The sequence below is a fragment of the Ambystoma mexicanum genome, chromosome 4p, assembly GCF_040938575.1.
Source record: "Ambystoma mexicanum isolate Mex_15411 chromosome 4p, UKY_AmexF1_1, whole genome shotgun sequence".
Lineage (NCBI taxonomy): Eukaryota > Metazoa > Chordata > Amphibia > Caudata > Ambystomatidae > Ambystoma > Ambystoma mexicanum.
The window spans coordinates 1,233,081,802-1,233,108,217 of NC_090927.1; the positions used below are offsets into that span (position 1 = coordinate 1,233,081,802).

The following is a 26,416-nucleotide window of genomic DNA, read 5'->3' on the forward strand; positions in this document are numbered from 1 at the left end:
CGCTATTGCATCTTCGGGAGTGTTTGCTTCCCTTCCGCTCCTTAGCTTGGAAGCTAATGCACTTCTCGTGCAGAGCTCGGAGATCTCATCTCTAGGCTGCAGTATGGTCTCAGCATCAGTTAACAGGCCCCAAGCCCACCACAGCTTTCATGGGGTCATGCCACCAGGTGAGACTGTCACTTTAGCAAGCATGTCTCTTTCTTGACTTCTTTGCCGGTTAGGATGCCAGACTTATGGCGTCTTGCTGTTGATTCATTTGCTCTCCAGGGGCTCACCTCTCTGTAGGATTCACTGTCCTCCATTCAAGGTTTTATGTAGGTCATCACAAACAAATGGGGTGTATATTTCTCCTTTAACATGATTAACAACATTCTTTTCGCAACTCATGTAGGCAGATAGCATGTTCTGGTCAGGAAGTTCCTTGCAGGAATGTGAGTCACTCCCAGTGAGTTTCCACTTTCCTAGACAACTAGGGAGGGTCTTGCTTAGTGGACTCACCTCCCTAGCCTCAAAGATGGTGGGTCCCTCAGGCAGAAGGGACGACTAGTCCAGATTCATCACAACTCACTTTTGGTTTGTTTTTCAAAGGCCCTTGGCAGGTAGGTACATTACCCAGCTTCAGGCAGCACCACCAGATATGCTATTTTTCGATCAGTCCACCTCTTCCCAAAATACCTGTCAGGGAACCTGGTTCTGCTTTGGTAAAACCCTCTGCATTCAATCGCCTCAGGAAAGGCCTTCTTAAGGAGATTCCCCATCAGCTATAACAAGCAAAATCTCAGATTTGTACTGGTTATAAATCATTGCCTAATGGAGTGTTGACAGCTTCCTTTCTGTCAAGTGGCTGTGCGAGTCTGCCTTTACAGGCACACATGCACCCACACACATGCCCAAACACATGCACAAGCATACAAACATACACACCCACACGCCTCTCAATAAATGGCTCCCCTTGTACTCTCTGCAGTCTCTTCCCTAAATTCATCAGCTCCGGACTCCATCCACCAAAAGAACTCCAATGTATAGCTTTTCCTGTGATCTTCACACCAAAAAACTCAGCCAACTAGTTTCTTTTAACTAGTATGGTATTATCATCATGATCAGTTGGAAACGATTACCAGCAAGGCCCGAAAACCCGTCCTGTTTCCAAGGGTTGTGATGCTCTTACAGTGTGTTCATCCAGGCACACTTCCTATAAATTCCTTTTAGCACACTGGTTCCAAGCGTATCTCATTAATAACCAACTTTAAAATTGTTTGTCTGAACAGCAGGACATTTCAGCACTGAGCTGCTGGCTGTACATACATAGCATGAAGCGAAACACCTTCCGGTCACAGCTATAATACATTTTTTGAAAGACTGTGCATTTATGCTGAACTGGAAAAGGAGCTTGCTACAGAGGGCTGCAGGCATAATAATGCTCCAAGCTAGCTATATGCATTTGGCTAACAATTCAGCTCTTTCACTTGCTGTTTACTTTTTATAGAGAATTCATCAAATCAATATTTGATGTTGCTGCTTTGGTCAACCCTCATTGCACATCCCAGGCCAAGAATACAGAAAATACTAACTGGTTTATGTAAGGAATCCGGAGTAAGACTCAGACACAGGGGCACATATGGAGGGCTGGAGCTTACTCCAGCCTCAGAGCAATAAGGCGAGATAGGTCTTTCTATCTTGCCCTATTGCTCTGAGGGGTTTCTCTGCCTCAATGAAACTAAAGGATGTCAGTGTCAAAATGTCAAATAATAAAGAGTTCTGCGTCCTGTGTCCAAAGTCCTAACCTGACTGTTACATGCTAAACTCAAAATAAAGTAAAAAGGGATATAGTCATACAACTGGCCAACTGTACTTTTTTCAATGTTCCAACACAAAGTTCCAAAAGGTGCAAAATTAAACAAATAATCAAAGTTCCACATGATTCCACAATTCTCAGGAGGGAGTCCCCTTCCCCTGAGTTTCTCAACTTCTTTACAGCTCACTAGCACAGTTCTCTTTCTCAGAATATACAATATCCCAGGCAAGGGGGTATGGCTCACTACCCCTGGATTTCGCACATTCAAGAGGTTGTCTTTCCTCTTCTTGATTCTTATAGTTTATTCACAATTGAGTGCAGGTCCCAGAGTTGCAATCATATTTCCTGGTATACTCTCCTGCCAGGACTTTCACAATGTTCACTTTATAATTGGGAGTGGATCCCAGACTCGCAGCCTGGTATACTCTCCTGCCAGGGCTTTCACAATGTTCGCTTTATAATTGGGTATGGGTCCCAGACTCACAACATGTTACCCGGTATACTTTCCCTCCAGGGCTTTCTCCACATGTACCAGTTTGACTCATTCAGCTAATGGGCCCTTGTCTACCCTTTCATCTGTTTCATTCTGCATAGCACTCAGCGTCCCAGCCCCCTTGCTCGGGTTCACCCTGTGAATGTCTCTGCCTTTCTTTGGTATGTGGTATACACCACAGTGTCCCAATTCCACCACGGGTCTCTTGTGGCAGCTTCGGTATTCTCCGCTGTCTTCGGTTTCTGCAGCGTGACATGTACTCCTTCTGCTGGCATCGCGTCTGCTCTTGGTACTCGCTGTGCCTTGGCCCCCCTCTACACAGTGTCTCGCTGTGCCTTGGCCCCCTCTACACAGTGTCTCCTGCTGCAGGGCTCTGTGCGGCATACCTTCATCATCAGAGCTTCTCATGGCGGCACCGGTAAGAGTTCTTCTGTCCCCTTCTGCAGCTGGCTTCCTCCTCGCTTCCTGGCCTGTGTTGGATGTAGTGGATCTCCTTCTTGATGGTGGTGCCAGGGTTTTAAATGTCCCGCCACCTATCGGATTCATCCAACCACTAGAGAGTGTCTCTAGTTCTGCAGCTTTAGTGCTCTGTATTGCTATCATGCTCTTCCTCGTCTCAGTTGTTTTGCAAAAAGTATAGGAAAGCTCAAATGTCAGTGCAAAGTGGATGGAATGGCTCTACATCAGAGTATGCCATACAGGTTTGGGAAGTCAAAGGGTTGGTGTCATCCCCTGAGGGGAAAAGGATCAGGATCAGGTAGCATTTGCCCTCCCTGGCCATATGGGAAGAGAGCTTTGCTGGAGAGGGATTGATGACCCCCGCGCCCCCGCAGGCGCCAAGGCAAACCCTAGGACAGACAGGGTAGAGGCGCCAGGAATGCCATGAGGGGTGGGGGTGCCAATGCAGATCGAGTGGAAGAGGACCGTGGTCCACGAGAGCGCCCGGGCTGTGGCAAGGAATGTAAGGAGGCGGGGGCTTGGGAAGGCATGACAGAGCCCTCCCCAAGGGCACACGTCCACGTGGGCTTTATCCCTGTGGAAACGAGCAACCAGCAAAGGGGCATGAACTTGACTAGCAGGCTCCCAGGACCTCTCCTCTGGACCATACCCCAACCAATCTATCATGTACTAGAGACAACCCCGGATGACACGAGATCCAAGGATAGCACTGACCTCGTATTCAACCATGGTGCCCTTCAAGACTCGGGAAGGAGGCAAGATAACCCGCATGCCATCCGGACAGGGCTTGAGAAGGGAAGTGTGGAAAACTAGGTGGATGTGCCAAGAGACGGGCAGCGAGAGGCGGTAGGCTACAGGATTATTGACTTGGCGCCAAAACCAAAACCGGGACGTGAACTCCGACCCTCGGTCAGAAATCAGAATGGAAGGTAACCCAAAATAACAGAAAATGTGATGAAAAAAAGAGTAGCCAGAGCAGGGGCCGTGGGTATTCCGGTGCAGGAAACGAATCGTGCCATTTTCGTGAAGGAATCGACCACCACCCTTATCGTGTCATAACCTTTAACTCTGGGCATGTCTGTTACAAACTACATAGTGACGGTGTGCCAAGGTCTCAATGGAAGAGCTATCGGTTGTATGAGCCCTAGCGGTTGACTCTTTCTATTCTTACACTGAGCGTAGCTCGAACAAGAAGCCACGTAAGACACTGTGTCTCTGCACATAGAGGGTCACCAGCACCAACACTGAAGCAAGGCCAGGGTACGTTTTTGACCAGGATGTCCATTGACGGCTGCATCATGGGACCACTCCAAGGCTAATGTGCAAGTGTCGGGGTAGGCAAGTAAAGTTTGTTTTGGATGAATGGCAACCCGTCATGTAACTCCAACTCCCAGTCGCATAAAAGGTCTGGATGTGTAGTAACCCAACGGCGGAGTGTAGTTAACAAATCCAGTGGTGGGGTACACATACAGATCACATGTTTGCTGTCTAAAAGGGTTTCGGGAAAGATGGGGAGTGACGTGCCTCCAGGAATGCGCGAAAGGGCATCCGCTTTTCCATGTGCGGTGCCCGGACGGTGTTTTATGACAAAATCATAGGCAGAAAAAAAGAAATGCCAACGGACTTGCCCACTGTTGGTGCATTTAAACGATGCCAGATCATGGAGGTTACGATGATCAGTGAAAACCGTGACCTGGTGTTTAGCCCCCAATAAGTGGTGTTGCCACACCTAACAGCCAAGAGTTCTTTTTCCGTGACTGTGTAGTGGCTTTCCGTCAGAGTGAACTTATGCGAATGGAAGGCAATGGGATGTAACAGACCAGTGGTAGGGCATGTTTGAGATAAGACGGCACCCATGGCAGAGGAGGAGGCATTGGCTTCCAGGACATAGGGTAATTCCGGTTGGGGTGTTGTAGAACGGGGGCAGTGGTGAAGGCCGTCTTGAGGTTTGTGAATGCGTTCTGCTGCAAGGAGGTCCATATAAAAGGGGTGTGCAGAATTGTAAGGTGAGTCAATGGTGCAACAATAGAGAAAAAAACCTGCAATGAAACATCTGTAAAAGTTGGCGAAACTAAGAAATGATTGTAGCTCTTTCACAGTTTTTGGTACGGGCCATTCCTCCACTGCTTGGACCTTGGTGGTGTTCATAGCTAAACACCCAGATGTGATATGGAATCCCAAAAAGTCTACTTCATGGAGGTGAAATTGGCATTTTTCTGGTTTGGCATAGAGATGGTGAGTACGGAGTCGGTGTAGGACCTCCCGGACATGCACAATGTGTTGTTGTTGGGTCTGTGAGAACACCAATATGTCATCTAGGTAAACTACCCTAAAGGTGTCAATGATGTCATGGAAGATGGAATTCATGAATCTTTGGAAAGTTGCAGGTGTATTGCAGGGTCTGAAGGGTATAACAGTGTATTTGTAAAGACCGTACTTAGTGCAAAATGCTGTTTTCCATTCATCGCCCTCACGGATGTGGATTAGGTTATATGCCCCACGGAGGTCGAGTTTGGTCAAAACTGTGGCATTTGCTAGGCGGTCCAGTAAAGGGGTGATGAGAGGGATAGGATAACGATCTTTGACTGTGACATGGTTGAGGCGACGATAATCAATACATGGGCGGAGATCGCCTTCTTTTTTAGGGATGAAGAATATTGGGCTTGCAGCGGGGGATTGGGATGGTTGGATATGTCCCACTTGGAGAGACTGGTGTATGTACTCCCTTAGAATGGCATCCTCTGGTGGGGAGAGGGAGTATATCTGTCCGCAAGGTACAGCAGCCCCAGGAACCAGATCTATGGGGCAATCGTAAGACCTATGAGGGGGCAGATGTTCAGATGCCTTTTTATCAAAAACCTCTAAGTACTCATGGTATTCGGGAGGTGTGTTGGTAATAACGAGACCGGCTACATATTCCGGGATGTCCAGCTCCATCGGCTGTGGTTCATGTAAGGACATCTGAGCTATGGCGCCCAGTACTTGGGTGGGTGTGGTTGGATCCGAAGGGGTAAAACAATGCTCTTGGCAATACATCGACTCAAAAAATACTGCACCCTGGGACCAATTGCCGACGGGATTGTGCATACGTAGCCATGGGATGCCAAGGCTCAAGCCGTATTGTGGGGTAGTAATCAAGTCAAAAGTAAGGACTTCTTGATGTGTGTCCTGCATAAGAAGGGTCACTGGTGCGGTTTGTTGTCTGATAGGACCAGAAAGTAAAGGGGACCAGTCCACGGCCTGTACTGGGTCGGGTTTTAGTTTATTCTGTAAAGGCAGGTTTAGGGACGCTGCCAGTGTAATATCAACATAGTTACCCATGGCTCCAGAATCGATGACCAATTGTACCCGATGTTTGATGTTATCGGCTGCAATCAGAACAGCCGGGAGAGAAAGAGGTTGCGTGGCTGGTGACAGGGAAGGGGGCATAGTGTGCTGTATTGACAGGCTCGTCCGTGCCCCCTGCTCTAGGGACGAGCCTTCAGAAAACCTGTGGACCATGGTTTGGGCCGTCTGGGACACTCTTTAACAAAATGGCCATTCAGGCCGCAGTAGAAGCAGGCGTTGGCTTGTCTGCATCTTTCTCTCTCGGTAGGGGATATGGGACTGCGGACACCCCCGATTTGCATGGGTTCACTGGGTGGTTCGGATACGGTAGGATGGGAGGAAAATGGGATTGAGTCTTTTGGATTCCGTCTTTCTTTCAGAGTGCCTGGCATCTACTTGTAATGTTAAATCTACCAATTCAGGATATTGTGTAGGGAGTGAGGGAACAACAGCAAGGGTGTCTTTCATATGATAGCTTAGCCCTTTATAGAAAACAACTGCTTTCTTTTCCTCTGGCCAGGCCGTCTCGACAGATAACTGATTAAACTGTGTTATATATTCGATTAGGGTGGTTTTCCCCTGTACTAACTCAAGGAGTTCCAAGTCACGTGTTTGTGCCTTGTGACGTGTATCAAACAGCCTAGTCATCTCCGCTACTAGACTGTCAAAGTCATATAACACAGTACTATCGTTTTCTAACAATGGATTGGCCCAAGTGGCGGTGATGACTGTTAAATGGGAAAAAGTGAAAGCAGCTTTGGTGGTGGAATCGGGGAAGGCCTGCGGACGACACAAAAAGTGTAACTTACATTGATTTAAGAAGGTACAAAACGTCCGACGGTCACCATGGAATTTCTCAGGGGGGCAGCTAAGGGGAGGGGTGTAGGTACATAAAGCGGGGCTGGAGCAGTTGGTGCCGCAGGGGGGTCTGGCTGGGAAGGGGCATCCCCAAATTCCTCATCAGGAGGTAAGGCATGCTTTTCACTTTGTATTGTGTCTAATCGCTGATGGATGGCTGCGGTAGCAGCCGTCAAATCAGTTCTCAGAACAGTGATCGCTTGGACAAGGGCAGCCACCGGGTCCACGGCGGAGGCTTCCATAATCCCGTGGAGGAGGCTTCTCAGTCTGTTATGACTTGAGGTCCATGTATATTATAATGCCTCCATCCCCAAGTACCAATCAGAGAAGAGCTATACTACTCGCTGATCGGTTATTGGGGCCGCAGGATAATGGCAGGAACAGGATGCACCGGGTCCCGGGTGGCTGAAAGGAAAGGCAGGGGTTAGAATGCAAATATTATAGTACCACAATAAATAAAGGCAAATAGGATCATAAGCAACACCTACCCCAAGGATAACTGGTGCTAACATGGGACCTAACTGTTCCCACCTAAAGGAGTGGACAGCAGGATGCGGGAAGGCAGTCAAGGTTGCTATGATTGGCGTAGCACTTGAATCCAATATGGTAGTACCAGAATAGTATCAGGAGTCACAATCCAATAGTCCCTAGGCAAACAAATCCAAAGGTTAATCCAGGTTGCAGTCCAGCAAGACAGTCCAACGGTCAAAAAACAGTTCCAGAATATAAGGTTCAGGGGGCAAGTCCAAGAGGCAATCCTAGGTATTCAAAGCAGGGTCAAAAATCCGTGAAATCCAACAAAAGGGTCCAAGAATAGCCACTAGCCGCTGAAGAACAGATGAGAAGCACTGAGGAGCAAACTGACGCTCTTTTTAAACATCTTTCCGGGTCACGTGACTGCACACCTGGTCACGTGACCGCTTCTTACATTTCTTCCTGGTTACGTGACCGCTAGACTGTTCACGTGACCCTTTGCTGTGGAGCATCGGCTTCCCGGGGAGCCCGCGAAGCCGGAGGGCACCCCCGCAGGCGCCAAGGCAAACCCCAGGACAGATGGGGGTAGAGGCGCCAGGAATGCCATGAGGGGCGGGGTGCCAACGCAGATCGAGCGGAAGAGGACCGCGGTCCACGAGAGCGCCCGGGCTGTGGCAAGGAAGGTAAGGAGGCGGGGGCATGGGAAGGCATGACACTAATCTGCTAACCCTATTACAATGATGACCTGGGTTCTAAACTTCCCTTGGCCCTTGACAAAAAGAAACAATGTGTGATTATGGCTATATCACTTTATCTCCCTATTTCTGCAAAAGTGTGTTAGGGAGATTTATCATTTGTATGCTTCATCCCCTCTCCTAGTGAGACCCCCAGCACTTTTTGCTGGACTTGTGGACCTTTTTCTTTCTATCCTGAATGAGAGAAGTCATACTTATTTGCTCTTACTTTTGGAACTCTGTTCTCTATGTTTTACCTTTACTATGGTGTCTGCTTTCCTCCATATCTCTTTAAAGGTATTTGTGTTTAACTTTTGCAGCATAAAGCTCCTTATGGGTAGAGTTGCTGTGAACCCTTTGGGTTCTCCTTTGAGATTCTTTCTTTTTCCTTACTAAGTACAGTTATTAGTGTCTGAGCAGGCAGGAAATAGGGGAGGAGTTATTCTCTCAGCTGAACTTGTCTGCCAGAGTGCCTGAATGGAACTAGTTCCCATTGGAGGGCTGGTTGTCCTGACAGTTTATAGAGGTTTGTATGGTCAAAATGAATACAATGTGAGGTTAATGAGTTGAAAGGCAAGTCAACCACTGTAAACTGAAGTAACCGAAGCTGAAGATGACCAGAGATGCCGGCAGGCCCTTCTCATCACTGTGAAGCGACACTGCTGTCCTGACCCATATACTACTCAACAGAGGAGCTCCAAAGAAGATGACTCCTTCCCTTTGGCTGGTAGGACCAACCAGTCCTGAGACAAACTACAAATTGAGCCATCTCCTGAGGTGCTGTGCCTTTCCAGAGCTGAAGACCATGAATAACAGGAGACCTCCAACCCATTTGCAGTGCAAAGTCTTTGAGAGGCCGAATCCATCCAAGTCTTTGCTGAGCTCCAGGTGAATCTCCAGAGACAAGATCTGACTCATAATGAGTCTCCTCGCCAGAGTGCAGGACTCCAGAATTGAAAAAGATCGACCATGCGAATACCGTCCTTTTTTGGTGCTAAGAGAAAAGGCACCAAACCCGCAGACTGACCAGAGAGACCCAGGAAATCCATGCTAAGGGTGCGCTCTCAAGACTGCTGCTGAGACATCCGATTCAGAGTCCTTCCTTTTGTCACCAAACCGAGGAATCAGGAGATCGGATCCTTCGCTGCGACACAGAGGAAAATCCAGCTACAAAAATGTCTTCTTACCTAAGGTACTGTGGGGGGAAAGGTATAACTTACCTTGAACCCAGAAGTTGCTCCAGAGTGATTGGAATGCGTGAAGAGGTGTCCAGGGTGTCCACTCTACCTCTGACCCAAGCTGCCAGCTTGTGTCCTTTTAGGGATTGATTTTGCAGGGTCCCCCTCATTGTGTTATTTCTACAAGTGTCTTTTCCTAGAGGCTAAAAGTATCCTGAGGAACTTTTGCTGTTCTGCTGCTTCTTAAGACTTTGAATCCACTACTACACTGACTTTTTTGTATAGTTAGGGTTTGGACTTATAAAGTGTTAGTTTGCCCGAAAAAATGTCTCTAGAACGTTAAGCTCTGCTACTGTGTGACTAAGCAACCTTTTTACTTCCTAAAAGACTTTAGCTTATGTGGTTTTGCTAACTAAATATAATTGCTGTATATCTTTGTCTTAACGCGAGTGCTCAGTAGTACTGATAATACGGTAGAACTGTCATTAGTGCAACAGTTGTACCGCGAGCAACTACGATTGAAGCATTGGCATTTGAAAAGTATTATTAAGAACTCCTATGTTTGTTGATTAAGTGAACTACCTATTTATCTACGTTCCTTGTGTAAATATAATAAATGTGTATATTTTAATATAACATTTTATGTGTGTTTCTTTGGACTATTCTATTTGGTGGGTTCAGTGTACTACAGCTCACATCTTCCTCCTATGATAAGCCCGACTCCTCTGCCACTCTACCAAGGTTCCTTGAGTAGTACAGACTTATACTAAAAGTTGGGGACCTGTACGTCAAAGGATAGTTTTATGAAGTCTTACCTCAAGTGGACTTTGGGAAAACTCCCCTGACAAAGTTTAATTGGGAAATGCAGCTGCACGGTGCACTGTTACAATTACATAACCCCCTCTCCACAACAATCTAGTCTAGTTGTCTTCAAACTGTGGGTCTTCCCACCACCTCCTTAAAGGAGCCCAACATATGTCCAGGGGACGAGAAATGGTGGAAAAAGAAAGGGATTACAGTGGCTGCTTTTAATAGAAAATATAAGCATTTAATAGAAAATATAAGCAGTTATAGCTTGTGGGGGGCCCAGAAACTATATTTTCTCAGGGATTGGGCTCAGTATAAAAATGTTCAATACCACTGATCTAGTCTCAATGGACCACACACCCCAACTGATCCATTCACAATAACTGCCCCTGATACTATATTTTTTAAAATGACTTCTCTATGGCGCTAGAGCACCACTATATGAAATACCTGAGAAAACATTGGCTGATTTTGAGTGTTTTTTACAGTTCACTTTGCAATTAATATTTCAAATTAATATTTCAAATTCGTATATATTATTTATGGAAATATAGTTCCTATCTCTCAGACGTCATGTCTATTCAGGCTATGTGTGTGTATGGCAATATTGTATGGGCACATTTCCCCCCACACCCTCCCAGCACTATCTGAAATGTTGTCAGGCCTAGTATGATAGTCGCTTGTTTTGTTCCTCCCCTCCCTTTCTGCACCCCTCTCCCTCACCTTTTGTTTTTCTCCAGCTCTACCAGAAATGTTGTCAGGCCTAGTACGGTAGTCGCCTGTCTGTCTCCATTTCCTTCCCACTCTCCGCCTCCCTTCCTTATCTATATCTTAGCTCTTGCACTATCTGAAATGTCATCAGGCCGAGTATGATAGTTAATTTCACAGCCTTACTGTTCCTGACCTGTAAGAATGTCATTGTATTTTCCCTTGTTCCCTTCCTTGCCTTGAAGAGCTTTGAAACACATTCTGTAAGGCGCTTTATAAATAAACTATCATATCATATCCCTGACAATATGTGCTAAAAAATCTATATATGGCACCATTCCTTCTGCATTCTCATTTATGAACAAAACGCTTGCTCTGTGTTTGCATGTGTGCTACCGTTGCTATGTATGCTCCTTCCTGGGCTCATTATAAATGGCCATTTCATTGATCACTGATTATACATCAGGACACTTGAATAGAAGATTGATGTTATGATACATTTGAAATTCTCAGATCACAAGTGCAGCTGAAACGGAAGCAAAAACCCCCCAAGGTCTTGTCAAGGGCCATGCATACTCGATAACTGGAGTAGAAGAGGTATGTTGCAACATTTTTTTAATGAATGCCTTAATGTGTTTAGCGAGTAAGACTTATTTCTATTATTTATATGTATTTTTGTATATAGTAGTAGTTGAGTTGTTCATTAGATTGGATCTGGCAATGAATCAAGGAAAGGCCATAGTCATGCAATACTTTGTGCTGATGATGTTCTGCTTCCATTAGACAAATGCTTTTGTATACCCTCAACTCTCTCTTCCTAAATATTTTCCTTCTCGAGCTCTTCGCTCATCTGCCTCCAAATCGCTCAGGGTCAGTCGCTTCTCCAAGCAACGAGTTGGTGGTAGATCTCTTTCTTCGGCTGGGGCCTCCCTCTGGAACAGCCTCCCTGCTTCCCTGAAACTTGAGTAGAATCATCTCTGGTTCCGGAAGCACCTCAAAACCTTTCTCTTTGATTCTGCTTTGTTCTCCTCCTCTCCTCTGCTGACCCCCTGGCTGAAACAGAAACTGCACTGGTTACCTGTCCACCCTCTGATCTCGGGCCCAGGCCCCCCCCCCCACAAGTCGCACACCTGCACAGCCTTCCTGGCAACCCCCGCACTTGGGGACTGTTTTCTGTATCCCTACAGTCCAACTACCAGCACTTGACACCTGTTGTCTTCACTTACCCTTGCACTTGCCACCTGCTGGCCGTACATTTACTTATTGTTATTTATTGTCCCATGTGCTTCACTGTCCCCTCCCTCTTCCCCCCAATCTCTCCCTTCGCATTTCCCCCTTCCCATGCACTTGCGCGATCTGAATGACACCTGACCTAGTAGGATCGCTGTCTGTCTTCCCTCTGTTCCCCCTCCCTTGCCTCGTCGCACCTTGAAACACTTGTGTATAAGCGTGTTGTAAATGCCATATCATATCATATCCTGACCTGCTTGAACATTTTCTAACAGGATGGTGAGGACATGAAGATGGAGTCACATTTTGTAAAGCGGGAAAATTAACTGTATGGCTGCATATACATTTGTTGAATTTGATGTAGAGGAAAACCGACATAAATCACACTAGGGTAATCCAGCTTTTACTCCCACTACTGCCCCGTGAAGTTCCTGTGGGATCAAAAAGAGCGTGCGTTATCTGGTGCAAAGTAAACTATGATATAATAATGGCCCTGAGTTTCACTTTCAATCTTCCAGGTGCATGATGTCCCACACACATGTCTGCATATTGCTCGTACCTGAATGGTGTTATAACCCCAAGGGATCAAGGGGCTTTAAAAGCTGGAGAAGATGGATGTGAAATAAAAATTAAAAAAATAAGCGACAGTGGTGATTCCTTGAGAACTTCGCAATCACCCATCAAAGGGGTCAACCAATAATGTCCTAGTTGGACGCCCTGCTTGCATCCTACCAGAAAAAAGCAGAATGCAATAACCATCCCAAAAGCAGGCTCTGGGTCACGGTGTCAAACTAGGCAAGAAGATCCAACAATATCAAAACAGAAAGAGCATCTTCATCTCCTTGAAAAAGGATGTCTTGCCGTAAAGAAAAGAGCAGTTTCCATCCCATGATTTGTGCAGAACCCAGATAGAAAGGGATCAAGAACAGTAGCATGAGCTCGATGTTCCACCACAATCTTCTCGAGTATTTTCAAAATCCACAGAAGAACTGCAATGGGTCTGCAAATATTAAACACAGTGGGATCAAAGCCAGGCATCTGAAGGAGGAGAGTCGGTAAGGACCTTTTGAAATCCGTTGGAATAATCCCTGTCGAGGGTCAGATATTGATACATTTAGAAATCCCGGGCGTGAGACCGTCAGCATGTTCCCGCAGTAGCAGTGCAGGGATAACATCTGTCTCTCTGTAGGTGGGTCAGAGTGCTTCCAGGGCTGGCAGCAAAGGTGGCCTATGGAACAGAGAAAGTGTGTACCAGGACCTGTGCTTGAAAATCACTAGGATGTAGTTCCAGGTTCTATACAGATTCCTTAGCTATTTCTTCTTGAATTGTTTTTTATTTTTTTCTTTCAAATATATTCAAGGCTTTACAGAGTACAGGTGGTGGCAATAGCTCACCATTCATGCAGGCTGAGGTAACAAATTCGGAATAATTTTTGAAAAAGCTCTTTAAGACTATTTGTGGCATTCATACGATTAGCATGAAGAAAACGTTTTTTAACTTTAAATATGGCTTTTTCAGAATTAGTAAGAGCTTGTTACACGAGACACTTCTTGAGTGTGTGATCGTACAAGCTCGTAGGCAAGGACTCTATGTAGAAAGTAAGGATGGAGGTCCAAGTGTGGCCCTTGTGACCACCCCCACCCGACTCGCAGCACAAAGACAGAGAAATGTCAGGTGCACATCTCTCCTAGGCTCTTCATCACCATTGTCGATGTATCGCAGGTGTGAGAAACGTTACTCTCTCAGGCAGCCATTTAAACCATAACTGACTGACGATATGGAGGAGGGAGATTTGTCACCCATCAAACAGGTCCACATACTATAACTTGAGAAGTTAATGACGTCATCACTAACATCACTAACATCACGATGTAGGTGTACGTAGACGTGAAGTACATAGGCATCCATGCACGAAGCTACAGGAACATACATTAGATTATTACAGGTAGACACAAAACAAATGTGTATGACTCACGCAGGTAGATGAAGCACACATATATATCCTTTTGCCAAACAGCAAGATGTTAAAAATAAATACATCCAACTTGCACATGCTTAATTGCAACTAACATGGAAAACCATAAGAACAAAGATGGGAGTCATAGGTGCAATGAAGTAAATGAAGAATAGGAGATAGACTTCGAATACATGGAAGGGCTGACAGCCTGGTGCAGCTAAAGGCTGGCAGACAGAGCTTCCAGAACAGACAAGGTACGCACCCTAGCCAAGGACGAGCAGAGGTGAAAGTTTCCAGTTAGCAAGACGATAAGGCACCTGAAGGAAATTCAGTTTAAAATCCCCATAATTACAAGCAGGAGTGTTTCATTTCGTGGTTTCTACACACGTAACCTGGAAGAGCGGGACAATGCCTATTCACTCAAGGGAGATGGAGGGAAGCTTTTCCCATAGAACCAGAGGTGGAAAGATACAAGTGTTGCTCAAAGCTACCTACTGAATGTACTCTCTCAGGCTTAGGTATCAGAGATGGCAACATGATGGAACACACAGCACCTCTGTGCTCATTCCCATCGCCTTGAAAAGGTACACCAAGTCTGGTAGCTGTCCAAGGTGCCAACGCTGGGAAGACACATTCTGTGCAATCCGTAGTTACCTTTCACATTAAGAAACACTATGTTGCAGTGACCAATAGCATCTTTACTTTCCTGCAACTTTGTATTTTTGTAGATAGAGGTGGTCCCACGAGGAGACACCAGATACGAAAATCCAAAAATTGAACTAACCCCTATATATCATACATGTATTTTTCCTAAACTGACCAATCTTCATCCCTGATAAGTTTTGGGGATGTAACCTGTTTTTGTGATGTCACCCTTGGTTAAAACGGGGTGACACACGTTTGGAGGGTGAGAGCTCTGGAAACAATATGTTGTTCTAGTGTGAGCACTGTCTTTTTTGCGGCATAATAAAGACAGTAAAAAGGTGCCCTATGGTTGTGTCTTCTGTTCTTGCAGCAGGGATTCAGTTGGAATGCAAGTTTACTTTTGCTGGTAAATGGGGTGGCTGCTAGTGAGCACCTGCCACTCCTTTACAAGTGGCGGCAGAGGATGGTCGCTAAGACCTTTCGGCAGTAAGCCCGCCTCGTACCGATGCATGCCTAAAGGGCTACGCAGCGACCCACTAGAACCAACCCTCAAGACCATGCATGGAAAAAGTGAAGAGGTCAACAGGAGCTGCTTTGGAGGAAATTCCTTCCCGCTCACCGTGGGATGCTAAGCAGACCAGACAGCAGAGTGGCACATTGTGGGAGAGTCAGTATCTGAGGGGCTTCAATGAACCACAGAGTGTAAGTTTAGACTCAACTATATGGCAAATATGGGGGAAGGGAACACTTTCCGCTTAGTGTTGTGATTCTATGGTTTTGTGTCATTGTGTAAAGGTTACCCATTTTTTAGGCTGTCAGTTTAGGCAGTCAGCTTAGACGATCAGCTTGGTTTAATGATGAAAATAGATACAAATTTTATAAAAAGATTACCTGTATTCTAGGCGTCAGCTTGGTTTATCGAAGTAAAATATTTAAAAACACAAAAAAGTATCCCTTTGAGTTGGCAATTTTGCTTGGTTCATGGATGATTATGTACGGTTACCTGTGTATAGGTATTAGTGGGAGATGCTAGCTTATATCATGGAATGTGCTTTCCTAATGTATCTGTTGGAGATGTATTCCCATATACAGAGGTATGGAAGAGGGACCACGTGATTTTGAGGGTACCTTGATAGGCAGGAAGACAGCCGTGTGTTGCGTCATGTTTGTCATTGTGTTCTTGTGATTAAAGCGTACATATATAGTGAAGTATCAAGTATCAAGGGCTTTTTCCTCCAGGCAATTGGTGGTGTCAGCAGTGAGGTTGTTGAATAGGACTTGAGTCACCCGTGATGTTGTTGAATAAGATTTGAGGTGTGCAGAAGTCGGTGGATTTCATCTGTCAAACTGTTGCTTGACTCAATTAAAAGTGTTATGCCATTTGGGCGGCACTCAAGGAGCACATGAGTGGAGTTGTGGTCTCATCTTTAAGGGGGAAAAGCACAGGATGGGCGGTGCACAGTGCACGCTCTTGTTGATGGTGGTGAGCCGGAGAGGCTGGTGAACAGATTCTTTGTATTGTCATGGTTAGAAGAAATGTAATTAAAAGGTGCTGTTAATTATGTGAATTTCAAATTGACAAGGTAAATTGGATGTGTCGAAATCTGATTTGAGGTCAAGTAAGTATTGACAAGTGTTGAATAACGTGAACAAATGAGGGATACACCCATTCAACATGTGTGCAAGTCCCTCCCGCAATATCAAGACAAAATACACAAGTATAGTGCGGAATGGACTTGCGATACCGAGGGCAAATTTGCATGGTCATGGCCCGAAGATGGAAGCTTTTCCAAATCTGTGCAGCAACATATGACCATGTATTTACATGCAGCTTATAAGGGAAAGAAATTAAGTAACCGGTTGGCTATATTAGAACTATGAAAAATGTTTCAGGAAGAGGAAGGGCCTCGATCCAAAAGCAATGGATGCTGAGTCAAAGCAATATGCAAGGTGAAATGCCTTCGACTCCCTATTCCTCCTCCTCCTGAAACCACAGGTGTAGATGCAACAACAGAAAGTCAGGGATTTTACACCTTAAAGGAGTTGAAAGCAACAGCGGGATACACCAATCCTATTTTTGCACCTCTAGCGTATAGCAGCGAAGGCACGCTTAGTGACGTGTGCCAAGCTAATACAAAAGCGCAGGATAACAGTTGCGAATGTAAGGAGCGCAGCGAGCTGCAAGCAAAACTGAAGGAAAATTATTTGGGGAAGACAGAACATATCAGAGGTCATGAGGTGATAGTCCCACCAAATGAATGGCGAGCTGGACAGATGTTGCTTAAACTGGACGGGAAGGCCACAAGTGAGATGGGGCATACAGGAGAGGAAGCTCCAAATCGTAAAGATACAGAGGCAGAAGCTAAGGAATGGGCAGAAATAATGGAGGTACTGCAAAGAAGAGAAAGAGAAGAGATGGAGGAATATGATACGTTGAAAAGAGAATAAAAGTGAGGAGGAGAAAGGGAGAAAGAGGAAAGAGAAGAAAAAGCAGAGCGAGCTAGAGGAAACAGCGAGAAGAAAGGCTGAAAAAGAGCAGGAGAGACCATTGCAAATAAAGAAGGACACAAGAAGGTTGGAAGTCAAGCGACCCGTTCAAGAGCGCCAACGCAGAGAAGAATAAGAGGAAGATCAGCGATGTGAGTGAGGAAAAAGATGAAAGTAGGGAGAGACGTTTTAAGAAAGCGGTGGACATTAAGACAGACTTCACACATCTGAATGATGAGGACGGGGAAGGAATACGAAGAAAACTAGGGGAAGTTTACAGGAACAGGAGAGACAGTTCGGCTGCCCACAGACAAGTAGGGGCACCACAGGGCCCTCATTGAGAGGGAAACATGGTTTTCCAATCCGAACAGAGGGGAAACAACAGGAGAAACTGATGAAAGGAGGCTTAGATTTGAGGACGAAAGAGGACAGTGACAATAGTATTGGGACCATGGGGTCAGATGAGGATTGACGGGAAAGCTACAGTGACTAAGGGGAGAGGCCTTGCCGCCACTCCAGGGAAAGAAGCCCGCACAGAGTCACAGTGTGGGAAGAAGAGGAAGACATGGGAAGAGAAGAGGGAGGACCCGAGGGGCGACTGGAGCGTCCTAGGGACAGGTCACACACTGCATGCGAAATTGCCCCATATGCACAGAGACTCAGAGCCCTGCCAGGACAGAAACGGCACAGAGATGACAAGGGTGTTTACAGCCACTAAAGATGTTGGGAAACAGGGAGGAGGAATGAGACTGACACAATTTCCATTATTAGAGAAGAGTGGTCGACAACCTCAGTACATACCTTGGCAGCAGATGGATAAGGATAATTTTAGATGCAAGCTACCTTTGTTGACTGCTGGGATTGGAAAATGGATTTACGAACTTGAGAGACTGACAGCAAGGATAACACTGGCAGTGGGCGACATGAAACGTCTACTTTCAGCCATTCTCGGGGAGGTAGCAGATGATGTTTGGAAAAGAGCAGGTTACCCCGCAGTTACAGCATAAAACACGGCGCACAGTAGTGCACCGTTCAATAACTGCTGAGCAGCCATATGGCAAGCTCAGCAGTGTACAGTAACGAGACACATCTGTGGCAAGTGTACAGTAACGAGACACATCTGACATAAGCACGATCATGACATGCAAAATGCGAGGCAATGAAGACCCACTTCAATATATTCAGGAGATTCAAGAGGGTTGGCGTCTCGAGAGAGCCGCGGGATAAAACAGTGAGGTTATTTTACCACATATTATGTCAAGGGCTGCCAGAACAGGTACAGAAACAGCTGTAGAAGCTAGTGGGGATGGAGGCTAAACCATGATCAGAAATCCAACTATATAGTGCACTATTGTCAGTTAACGCAAGAGAATGTGAGAAAGAAGTGTGAGGAGAGAAAGAAGGAAGAAGCGAAGTTAGTGGAGAAAAAACTATCGAAGTATACAAAGTGAGGGGTGATGCTGACAAGTGGAGAGGGAGTAGTCACCCAGAATATACAAAATCGACCACAAGCAATAGGGGGAGGTTTTGCAGGAAGAGGTGACACAAATCATTGGGGACGGGGAGGAGTGCCCCGGGCAAGAGAGCTCAGATATCAAATGCAGCAGGGCACAGCTGGATTTAATGGGGGACAGCCAAGACTGATTAGGGGTCCCATAAAATTCTGGATATGTGTAAGGATAAGTCACATAACTCGAATGTGCAGAAGCAGAGGTGGAATGCAACAGAATGTGGGATGCTGCGTCAACAGACATTTCAGACAGAGCAAACCGACTATTATGCCCAGGATCACATGCAAGTGCAGGCATATGCGCCACAATCAGCCTCACACACAAAACATGCAAGTGCAGCCATATCAGACCACGAAACATGATATGATTTGATAGGTTATTTATAACGCACTTAATACCCAGAGGTTTTTAAGCGCAGAGCCGAGGCTCGAACCTGTGTTGCTCTGTGTCGTCTTACTTCCAAGGTGAGCACATTGCCCCTGAGCTATCCCCCGAGACCAAAAGCATAAGACATGCACCTGCACCACAAACATAAGAACACATGCAGCCATCTCAACCAGCACAGCAAGCCCTGATGCAGCAGAACAATGTAGCGGTGACACACACAGTCTCCACAATTTCAGACTACTGTGTAAAAACTGGGAGGAGAAACTGCACTGTGGGGGGGGCAATCAATTTACAGGGACGGAAATGTAATTATCTCTGCAATAGGACAGCCCACAGACAATCTTGATGTGTTTGATCCTGTCCGTTACACTCAAACCAAATCAGGAACCATGAATAGCGGTGACAATAGGTGACAAGACTTTCTCCTTCCTCTTAGATACGGGGGAAATTTGATCCTGTATTAAGGAGGGAAGATACCCAATGTCAGGCATTGCCATGAATGTGCAGGGATTCTCTGGGGCTACAGATTTTGCTGTCAAACTCTTTTCTTGGGAGAACACGACCTGACTATGCCATTGTTATATTCCTGACAGACACCAGTAAACATAATGGATAGGGACATGATGAGCCGACTTAACTTTTGTTTACAGACCAAGGGATAGTGTGTTGACACCAGGAATTCACTATATGAACGTGAGGGAACTCATTGAGGCATATTGTAGGCAGACTGTACAGAGGGGGGTGCCAGCTGATAGCATGGCTTCCAGGGATACAACACACAAAAAGTAATGTCCCAGTCTGTAACTTAAACATTTGTTTTGGAAACCTGAGGCCAACTATGTGGACGCAGGAATAAACCATTTAGAAGAAAATGTATTTGTTTTTTTCAGAAACAAAAATTAAGTCTAAGAAAACCATCACAAGACATCAATACATGAATACATGGCAAAGGTGTTCGCAATACTTTATGTTGCCACTTATGTCTAAAAGAACCTAAACTGAATTTTCACACAAATTACTTCACAAAAAAAGTAAATTGAATGGAAGAGAAGGAAAAGAAACACACTGCAACACCTAACTCATATGTGTCAATCGCATCACATTCAATCCAAAACGTAATCAACAAACTAGAAAGGAAGTGTAAAATAAGAAATGAAAAAAGGATGAAAAAAATTACAAATATCCGGTACAAACAGTTTTGACCCAGTGTGGGTACAGGGATTACAAAGATAATCTATTTAGGAACACCAAGCCCAAATCTGTACACAATTTCCCAGGTAAATGAAAGGGTCTTGCTGGTGAGTTCATGAAAATTACAATATCTTACAAAAAAGTAACATAGTACATAATACAGCCTAATGACTCTTAAAAAAATGCAAATGTAAATGTCAACTCGAGTTCGGGCTGTAAGCGGTCTCCTGTGGCAGCTCGGACCAGCCCTCTTCAGAACAACACATGTGGAAGGAAGGAGGTGCGTTGAATTATTGTCCTATATTAGAGAGCAACCTGTGGGGAAAACCAGAAACATGGATCTTAGTTGCTGCCCATGTCTGTTTTACAGCCACAGTGATGTATAAAACCAGCCACAAACATGGTGTACCAATCCTTGTGTCTCCCAGTGACATTTAAGAGAGACACAATGTGCTTGCTGAGGGACCCCGAGGACCACGCTGGAATGTGAGCATTTCAATGTGAAACCTGTTATGTGGGAGGGCAAAGGAGGGAGGGCAAAGGAGGAAGGGGGAGGCTGTGGTGTCACCGAGCAATGAAGGAAGAGCAGGACAATGTTTATTTACTCAAGGTAGATCGAGGGAAGCTGTTCCCATTGAACCAGAGGTGGAAAGATACAAGTGTTGCTTAGAGTTAACTACTGAATGTACTCTCCTAGGTTTAGGTGAGCAGAGATGGCAACTGGTGGAACAAACAGCACCTCTGTGCTCGTTCCCAACACCTTGAAAAGGTACACCCAGTCTGGTAGCTAGCTGTCCAAGGTCCCAAGGCTGGGAAGACACGTTCTGTCCAATCCGTAGTTACCTTTCACATTAAGACATACTATGTTGCAGTAACTAATAGCTTCTTTACTCTTCTGCAATTTTGTATTTGTTGTAGGTAGAGGTGTTCCCAGGAGGAGACACCAGATATGGCAATCCATTAATCAAACTAACCCCTATATATCATATATGTATTTTCCCTAAACTGACCAATCCACATTTTGGGGACGTAACCTGTTTTTGTGACGTCAGCCCTGGTTAAAATGGGGTGACACACATTTGGAGCTTGAGAGCTCTGGAAACAATATGTTGTTCTAGTGTGATCCCTGTCATGTTTGATTGAAAGAGCAATGAAATATCAAGGATGAGTACCACAAAGGAATGACACCAATCAGAGGCTGAAAAGATTCACATATATTTTATTACTGTACAGTTCACAAAGCAAAACAGATAGCTATCTGGCTCCCAACACCTCGCAGTGTGTACCAGCCGACAAGGAGAGGTGAGAGAGAGATGGACACCTAGACATTCGTGCTTTTATACAATTTGTGTAATATTGTCCAGCCTCTCTGCACGTTAATAATTCATGGTCTAGAGTTTGTGCCTAGTTCACATACATATTATACAATATTATGCGAAGGATTACATAAGTTTGCATTTCCATGAAGACACAATGGTGATATATGTTCTTGGATCCCGCAGTAAGCCTTGTACTAAGTTTCTTCATAATGTAGTTCAGCCAAAGTATACGCTCGAGGTTTGTTCTTCATTGTCCCAATACTTATATAAGGATGAGGCTTGTGAGCGCATGACAGTCCATATGAAGCACAAGGTCTCTTTGCTTGGTATAAAGAGTCGGCGCTCGGACAACCTAAACATTAACAGAACTCAAAGGTCGGAAGGCCAGGCTGCAAGTTGAAAACATAGGGCCTCATCACGACCCTGCCGTTAACCATGGCGCTATTAGCGCCATGGTTGATGCCGGTATTTTACCAACTCCACCATAGTGAATGGCGGAATTACTGCCCCATTCCAAGGTTGGCGGGGCGGTAATTCCCCATTCACCAATGGCCCTTCCCCATTCCCATTTTTGCCCCATAGGGCTCAATGGGAATGGGGAAGGCGGTAATTATGGTAAAACCAGCTGTTAAGGTCGGGACCCGGAAAGGGACCTCGTAATTAGGCGGTAAGGGTTTAACGGAGCCAACACCTTTTACGGCACCGTTAACCCCTTACTGCCCGGGTCGTAATGAGGCCCATAGTCCACCATTTTAGAACGTAGAACACACAAGTTGACATCAAAATGGCAGATGAATCTTAAAGTGGTGGCGGAGTTAACCCAAAAATCGGAACTTTGCAATGCGGTTTTCCGTGTAGCGCGAATAGGCTTAGGCCAATATAAATACTAAGGAGGCACTATATAATTACCGTTTAACAAACCCTCCTTTTGGCCTAAGCCAAGAGCCTTACTAAAAATATTCGCTTTACTCGTAACTCCACATTTCAATGTCTGTACATCCTGAATCACATTCATCAGATATATCAATTGCCATCAATCAAATCTTTGACAGTAATATCCTTCATTACAAAAACATTAGTCATCTTCTCAGGTGCATGTATTTTCGGTCCTAATGTTCCTACAGTTTGCGCACAACATCCTCCTAACATCGAACATATGACAGGAAGACATTGGCCCTCATTCCGAGTAGGGCAGTAAGGGATACCAGGCACCGGTAATGAGACCGCTGCCGGTAATCCCTTACCGCCCTACTACGAGGTCCCTTAGCGGGTCCCTTCCTTAACGCCTGGTCTGCCTGGGTGTTTAGGACGGGACCCATTAAGGGACCTGGGAGCAAATAACGGGCTTGGCATACGCCGGCCCGTTATTTGAGCCCTCCCCATTCCCATTGAGCCCTATGGGGGATCAAATGGGAATGGGGAATGGTTTGTTAAATGGGGATTTACCGGTCCGTCCAAGGTCGGAATGGACTGGTAAGCCCCCATTGAACCAAACCGGAGTTGGTACCATTATGGGAAGCAGTCATGGTGCAAAAAGCGCCATGACTACCGCCATACTCGGGATGAGGGCCATTGTATGCAACAACAACAGAACAACATAATACCAAGGATTACCATTAAGACTGAAAAGAGTTTCCATCCCCAAGACCATAAAAAGCCCCAGAACCCTAATAAGATCCCAGTTTCCCTCGGGAACATGTACTTCTGTACTTAGGACGTGCAGATTTTGTATTGCCTTGAATATGGTCAGGGAGGAGTCAGGTACGAAAACACAACAAGCAGATCCCACCAATTTACATACTCCACCACGTACAGCCAGGATGACGTCTAGCACCATCCGGTTCTGTAGAACCACTAATCTAATCGCTTTCTGTTCCAACGTCATGTTGTAGAGTATATCGGTGGTCCGGTTGATGGTTCTCTCCAATACTCTTGCTAGTCTCCTAATATCCTCGGAATTCATGATCTGTACCCAAAATGGCACAAAGGATTTCGCTACATCACCCATGAATTGTGAAGGAGTATCACCGTTCTCGTCCCGTCTTGGACAAGCCCTAGAGACCTCAGAGGTGCTAGCTACATATACCCCTGGTAGCAAAATACCCAAATAACAAGTACCCTGCCAATCCCTAGGTAGCCAAGGATAAGCTTCATCTCCACAAATAAAATAAACAGGATCCCCTACATCCAAAGGTCTGTCCTCACTGGTCAAATTCGCAATATTGGTACAACCCTCAAAAGTACCCATTGACTGAGAACCATTCCTTTGTATGCAGAAGGAGACAGAGTTGGGGCTGTGATTGATAGAATAGGAATGAGGTGTAGCATCCCGGTTGCCTACGGGAGTCATCTGGAAAGAAATTAAGGATTGGAAAGGTCTAGAAAGTCTATCGGAAGGCCCAATGGAAGCAACATTAAGCTTGCTCCTATTTGCGAAAAGGGAGCATCCCAGAGGCATCAGGACTCAACTTTCAAATTCATTTAGATTAGTCCTGTCAAAGTTCCCTGAGATGCTATCATTCCAACAACCAAAGAATAATGCCCTTAAAGAGGCATAGCATGCAGTAGTTAGAGGCAAAGGATGAACATACAAGCCCAACCCTTTTTCCCCATGTTGTGGCAAATGCGAACAGATCCAGCAATTAGTTCTATTCAAGATTGCATGAGTCGCATTCATGATTAACAATAGCGTATTATTGTGGTAACTCTATCTGTGTTGGGAATCCCTAGCAGATAGAGTGTGCAGATACACGAAAGGAGAAGACATAGTAGGAACACTCTCAGTAGGTAAAAAGTTTTCGAACGGACGCACCCCCTCGATGTACCAAAACCCAATAGTAATTACTACTGTCAGACCAGTTAACATAATTACAAGGAAACAATACGTTCTCAAGGACCATGTATTTTTCTGTCCAATGTCTTTGTTAGCCACACAATCGATTGGTTGCTCCGTACGAGTAGAGATAGCGACAGGCATTGTTCCTCAAAGCTTTTTCCCAAAAAGTTTCTGTGATAAACACTGTAGTTCATTTGCTGGTGATCTCCTGACCACGTGATCTTGATTGAAGATAGCTTTTACTGGTCCCAGCCACTATCTTATGTTTCAGTGCAAAAGTGGCAAGGGATGAGCTCAACAATCATTTCCTGTGGGCACAGCCGTGCTGTGCTGTAAGTCTAGTGCCGTGCACGCAGTTCATACCTTAAGACTCCAGGCACTGCGTGATCTGCGAACAGTGTGTCGTTGCTTCCTGATGGAAGTGGTGAAACAGAGGCAAGATCGCTCAAGGGTGCAGAAAGATCGGAAGAAGAATTCAGAGACAAAGCAGCAGTCACCCCAGGCCCCACAGGCTCAGGAAGAGTCTTTGAAATACCTTTGATGTTGTTCAAGACCGATAGATCACCAGAAGTAGAGCAAGTAGTTTCCTTCTTTTCTTCTCCGTCATGTGGCAAAGGGAAAGGTATCCACTTGATGTGTGTAGCGTGTATCCAATGTCATCGACCAGCTACTCATACAGCAGTCCTCTCCAGTGCGGTGCGAGGCTGGATGCTCTCTCAAATGACTTTGTGAGCACCCAGTCACTGGGTCGAATTCTGTGAGCTGGCCTCTCGTATATAACTGGGGGGGGCTTCTCGCACCTGTTGATGAATCAAATACAAGTTTTGAGTTAACTGGTCACAGTATTCATAAAGAATCAAATGCTCTAAATCTCTCAACGCTTTGGGTCTTGGCAGGTTCCAAATGTTAGCTGGCCTCCCCATTATAATTTCATAGGGGGCGTGTCCAGTTCTGGTCTGTGGGGTTGTCCGCATAGACAGTGTGCTATAGTTAAAGCATCTGGCCATTTCAAAATACTGCTGGCACAGACCTTGGCAATTTTGTTCTTCAAGATCCCATTATGGCATTCTACAAGTCCAGCACTTTCACTGTGTCTAGCCGAATGGAACCGTTTATCGATCTGTAATCCTGTGCATACCTGCAGAATAACAGCAGTGATAAAATGTGGACCATTATCCGACCAGATGACCCTCGGCAAACCAAACCTAGGAAAATATTCCTTAAGCATGGTTTTCGCTGTTGTCATTGCTGTAGCATCTTTCACAGGGAAGGCTTCAACCCACTTGCTTAAGGCACAAATGACTTCCAAAACATATTTGTAGTTGTTACAGTGCTCCATCTCGATGAAGTCTAAATGAATCACTTCAAAAGGCACAGAGGGGGGCCAAAACTACTCCTCGGTGTCGTCGTACCCTTCCCCGCATTATGCTGTAAGCAAACCGTACAATTCTGGACAAAAAGCTCAGCAGTATTTGAGATGTTAAAATTCACCAGACAAATTCTAACATTTTACAGATTTTCCTAGCACATATGTGAGTGGGACCATGAGCCATTGTGATCATGGTGTTGACATATGCATCTGGTAGCATCCATCTTCCTTTTGGACTGTCTACCCAACACCCTTCCTCATCCAACCTTGCCAAACCCTCAGCCCAGTGTTTAAGCTCGTCTAAAGTGGCATCAGCTTGAATATTCTTTATCAAGTCAATCCCTTCATCTACTGTACAAATGTTTGTGGCTTCCTTTGTCACATACATTTCTGAGTATAAATCAGTAGCAGTCTGTTAAGCTATCCTGTCAGCAAAAGCATTCCCTTTCCCTACATCATCTACTACTTTCTGATGTGCCGCGCACTTCATGATTGCTAGTTGAGTAGGAAGCGAAAGTGCTGAGAGTAGCTGAACTATCAAGGTGCAATGTTGGATTTTTGTTCCGTGTGAGGTCAAGAAACCTTGTTCTGCCCATAACCTACCAAAGTTGTGAACCACCCCAAAGGCATACTGGCGGTCAGTAAATATA

General features: G+C 45.5%; 1 protein-coding gene across 1 annotated transcript in view; it reads left to right on the forward strand.

Annotated features, from left to right (window-relative positions):
- CAPN9 (calpain 9) overlaps positions 1 to 26,416 on the forward strand; it is a 267,256-nt gene that overhangs the window by 105,193 nt on the left and 135,647 nt on the right. The window contains exon 6 of the mRNA XM_069606888.1: positions 11,347 to 11,430. Within this exon, the coding sequence (XP_069462989.1) occupies positions 11,347 to 11,430 (84 nt within the window). The remainder of the gene's footprint in view (positions 1 to 11,346; positions 11,431 to 26,416) is intronic.